General features: G+C 42.9%; 1 protein-coding gene across 3 annotated transcripts in view; it reads left to right on the forward strand.

Annotated features, from left to right (window-relative positions):
- LOC107568387 (HMG box-containing protein 4-like) overlaps window positions 1–3,004 on the forward strand; it is a 10,865-nt gene that overhangs the window by 3,223 nt on the left and 4,638 nt on the right. For all 3 annotated transcript variants that reach the window (XM_016254347.1, XM_016254346.1, XM_016254348.1), the window contains 2 exons: window positions 2,267–2,476; window positions 2,553–2,656. In XM_016254347.1, the coding sequence (XP_016109833.1) occupies window positions 2,267–2,476; window positions 2,553–2,656 (314 nt within the window). The remainder of the gene's footprint in view (window positions 1–2,266; window positions 2,477–2,552; window positions 2,657–3,004) is intronic.

Here is a 3,004-nt window from a genome sequence, read left to right on the forward strand (position 1 = left end):
ATTTACTAAATATCTTCATGGAACATGATCTTTACTTAATATCCTAATGATTTTTGGCATAAAAGAGAAATGTATAATTGTGACCCATACAATGTATTGTTGGCTATTGCTACAAATATCCCCCAGCGACTCAACACTGCTTTTGTGCTGCAGGGACACAGTTCACTGTGGTAAATACGGTACATGTGCTTTTGTTGCTGCTGTCAGGCGGGATTTCGTGCTGCTCACACACTCCCAGAACAGACCTTTGGGAAAGAAACAGAGGTCATTCACATTATTAGAAGTCAGTGTACCATCAGAATGATTCTGAAGCTGATATTTCAAGGTAAAAAACCAATACAGAGAGTTGCTTTAATAGTGTTGCACTCCTGATCCGTTCTAAACAGCACAGAGCATCCTAAAAGCAGAGAAGCATTGTTTTCTGTGAATGTACACAACGATTTTGTCCCAAAGCAGTAACTTTACATTGTATTTAAAAAAAAAAAATACAGACTTGCAAACTTGTCAAGGGCAAATGCAAAAACCTTCATTTCATGATTTGATTCTAATTCGCAAGCTTGATTCAATTTAATTTGATTCAGTATGGATTTGTATATATACAGGGAGCCCGGTCATGTTACATTACTATAATATTCAATTCAAGTTTATTTGTATAGCGCTTTTCATGATACAAATCGTTGCAAAGCAACTTTACAGAAAATTCAGTAATATTAAAGGTTAAAATTAGTCCAAACTATTAAATTAAACTATTATGCTATTTATTTTCAGATTTAAAGGGGTGGTTCACTGTTTTTTCTCTAGGCTGGATTGTGTTTATGGGCTGCAGTCTAATGTGTTAATGCTTTGTTTAAAAGAAAAAACACATGATTTTTCACATAATTGACCTTTATTCCACACCGCTCTGTCCCTTCTCTGAGAAACACGCTGATCATTTCCTGCTTTTATGAAGCCCCTCCCTCAGAAATAGGCGATGGGCTCTGATTGGTTAGCTAGCCCAGTGTGTTGTGATTGGCTAAACCGCCTCTAGCGCGCGTCTAAACGTCCCGCCCTCTCCTCAGCAGCATGTGCTCCGGTTGTATTGTAAACAACAGCATCGTTAATATCGCTCATCAGTTTGAGCTCGATTGAGAAGCAGAGGATATTATTGAAGAGGATCGTGCAGAACCTGTGCAAGCACGGCTTTTAATGGTAGGCCTATGTTTTTTGTTTGTTGTCGTCTCATACTTTTAGATACGCTGTTATTTGTGAATGCTATGTTAGCTTTTAATATACGGTTTTATCCTGATTAAAGCTTTAATAAAGTACTGCACGCGCGTCCATGTTTAACGCTTCTCATAGCTATGTGAAAATAAGTGTATAATTGTAACAGTTCATTGTTGGAGCTGAGCTGAATGAGAGAGAGAGAGAGAGAGATGCAGGGGACTCGAGGAACAGTATCGAGAACCGCTGCTTTAGAACATTGATTTTGAAACGTCTTTAGAACACTGATTTTGAAACGTGTGAATCCATTAGAATCGTTAGAAGACAGAATCGTGATTCATACATGAATAGATTTTTAGGTGCACCTCTAGTTTTCTCTTCCTCTTCTCTAAAGCAGCGCTGCATGGCCCCGCCCCCTTTGCTGCCTTTTCCAGAGGGAGGGGTTTATGATGTCATGAACCCAGGAAGTAACTTGTTGTAGTCCCTACCAGCTGTTTTTGTAGGCATTAAACTGCCAGAATTGTAAAAGACGATATCTCCGTTTGCATTGAACTTTCAGCTTCGTAACTTTGCAGATATTGTTTATGCTCAAAGAGTGAGTGCATGAGACATGATTCATTATTCAATTATATGTTCTGATACTTTTTTTTGTTGTATCATATCAAAAGTAACTAGCCTCACTGCAGTTATTGGATGAGAGGCAGTTTTGTTTGCTCATCAACTGAAAACCTCACAGACTAACAGGTCAGTCTTGGGATTTAAGAATATTGGGATCATTAAAACAAGATCAAGAAAGCGAGATTTTCAGCCCAGTGCTATTAATCTGTGCATGATACGGTTCACTGACACCCAGTGCAGGATCCTCACCGCAGTTCAGCTGGTTCTTCAGTGACATTAATGCACAGTAATAGATGACAAAACACTTAACTGTAACCATTGTAATCCGTCCCAGCTGCAGATCAGCGTTCAGTGAACACCATTGATAATCCTAAAACTGGTGTTTGATCTTCTAGCTGCTCAGTGATTTCAGGTTGTCTCAGACTGCTGATGGTGTCGTGTTCATCAGGTCATTACAGCGGATGCCATGATGTGGCCGACAGCAGCGGCTCGTCCTCCGGCGACGACAGTGAATGTGAGAAACTCACGGTCCACGGGTCCTCGTCTCACAGCAGCAGCAGGAGGAAGAAGAAGAGCAAGAAGAGCAAGAAAAAGAAGGAGCGCGACCGCTCGCGAGAGAAGAAACACAGCAGTAAAGCAGCCAAGAGAACGCCGGCAGGTACGGGCGCTGCGCTTCTGTGCGTCTGACCGTCTGTGTGCCACTCTCGCGTGACCTTTGACCTCTCTGTCCTCAGCCAACGGCAGCACAGAATGGAGCGCTTGCACTACAGTTCATCACAGCCGCGAGGAGAAGAGGAGGAAGAGAGAGGGAGGAGGCAAACGCAAGAGCAAAGACAAGGTGAGGAGAAGCACTGAGACAACCGAAACACCAGGAGGGTCTCACTCACACTGACTGTCTCTGTGTGTGTCTGTGTGTGTGTGTCTGTCTGTGTGTGTGTGCGTGTCTGTGTGTGTGTCTCTGTGTGTGTGTGTGTGTGTCTCTGTGTGTGTGTGTGTGTCTGTGTCTGCCTGTCTGTGTGTGTCTCTCTGTGTGTGTCTGTGTCTGTGTGCGTGTCTGTGTGTGTGTGTCTCTGTGTGTGTGTGTGTGTCTGTGTCTGCCTGTCTGTGTGTGTCTCTCTGTGTGTGTCTGTGTCTGTGTGCGTGTCTGTGTGTGTGTGTCTCTGTGTGTGTGTGTGTGTGTGTGTGT

This window comes from Sinocyclocheilus grahami, unplaced genomic scaffold (genome assembly GCF_001515645.1).
Source record: "Sinocyclocheilus grahami isolate Dianchi unplaced genomic scaffold, SAMN03320097.WGS_v1.1 scaffold1239.1, whole genome shotgun sequence".
NCBI lineage: Eukaryota > Metazoa > Chordata > Actinopteri > Cypriniformes > Cyprinidae > Sinocyclocheilus > Sinocyclocheilus grahami.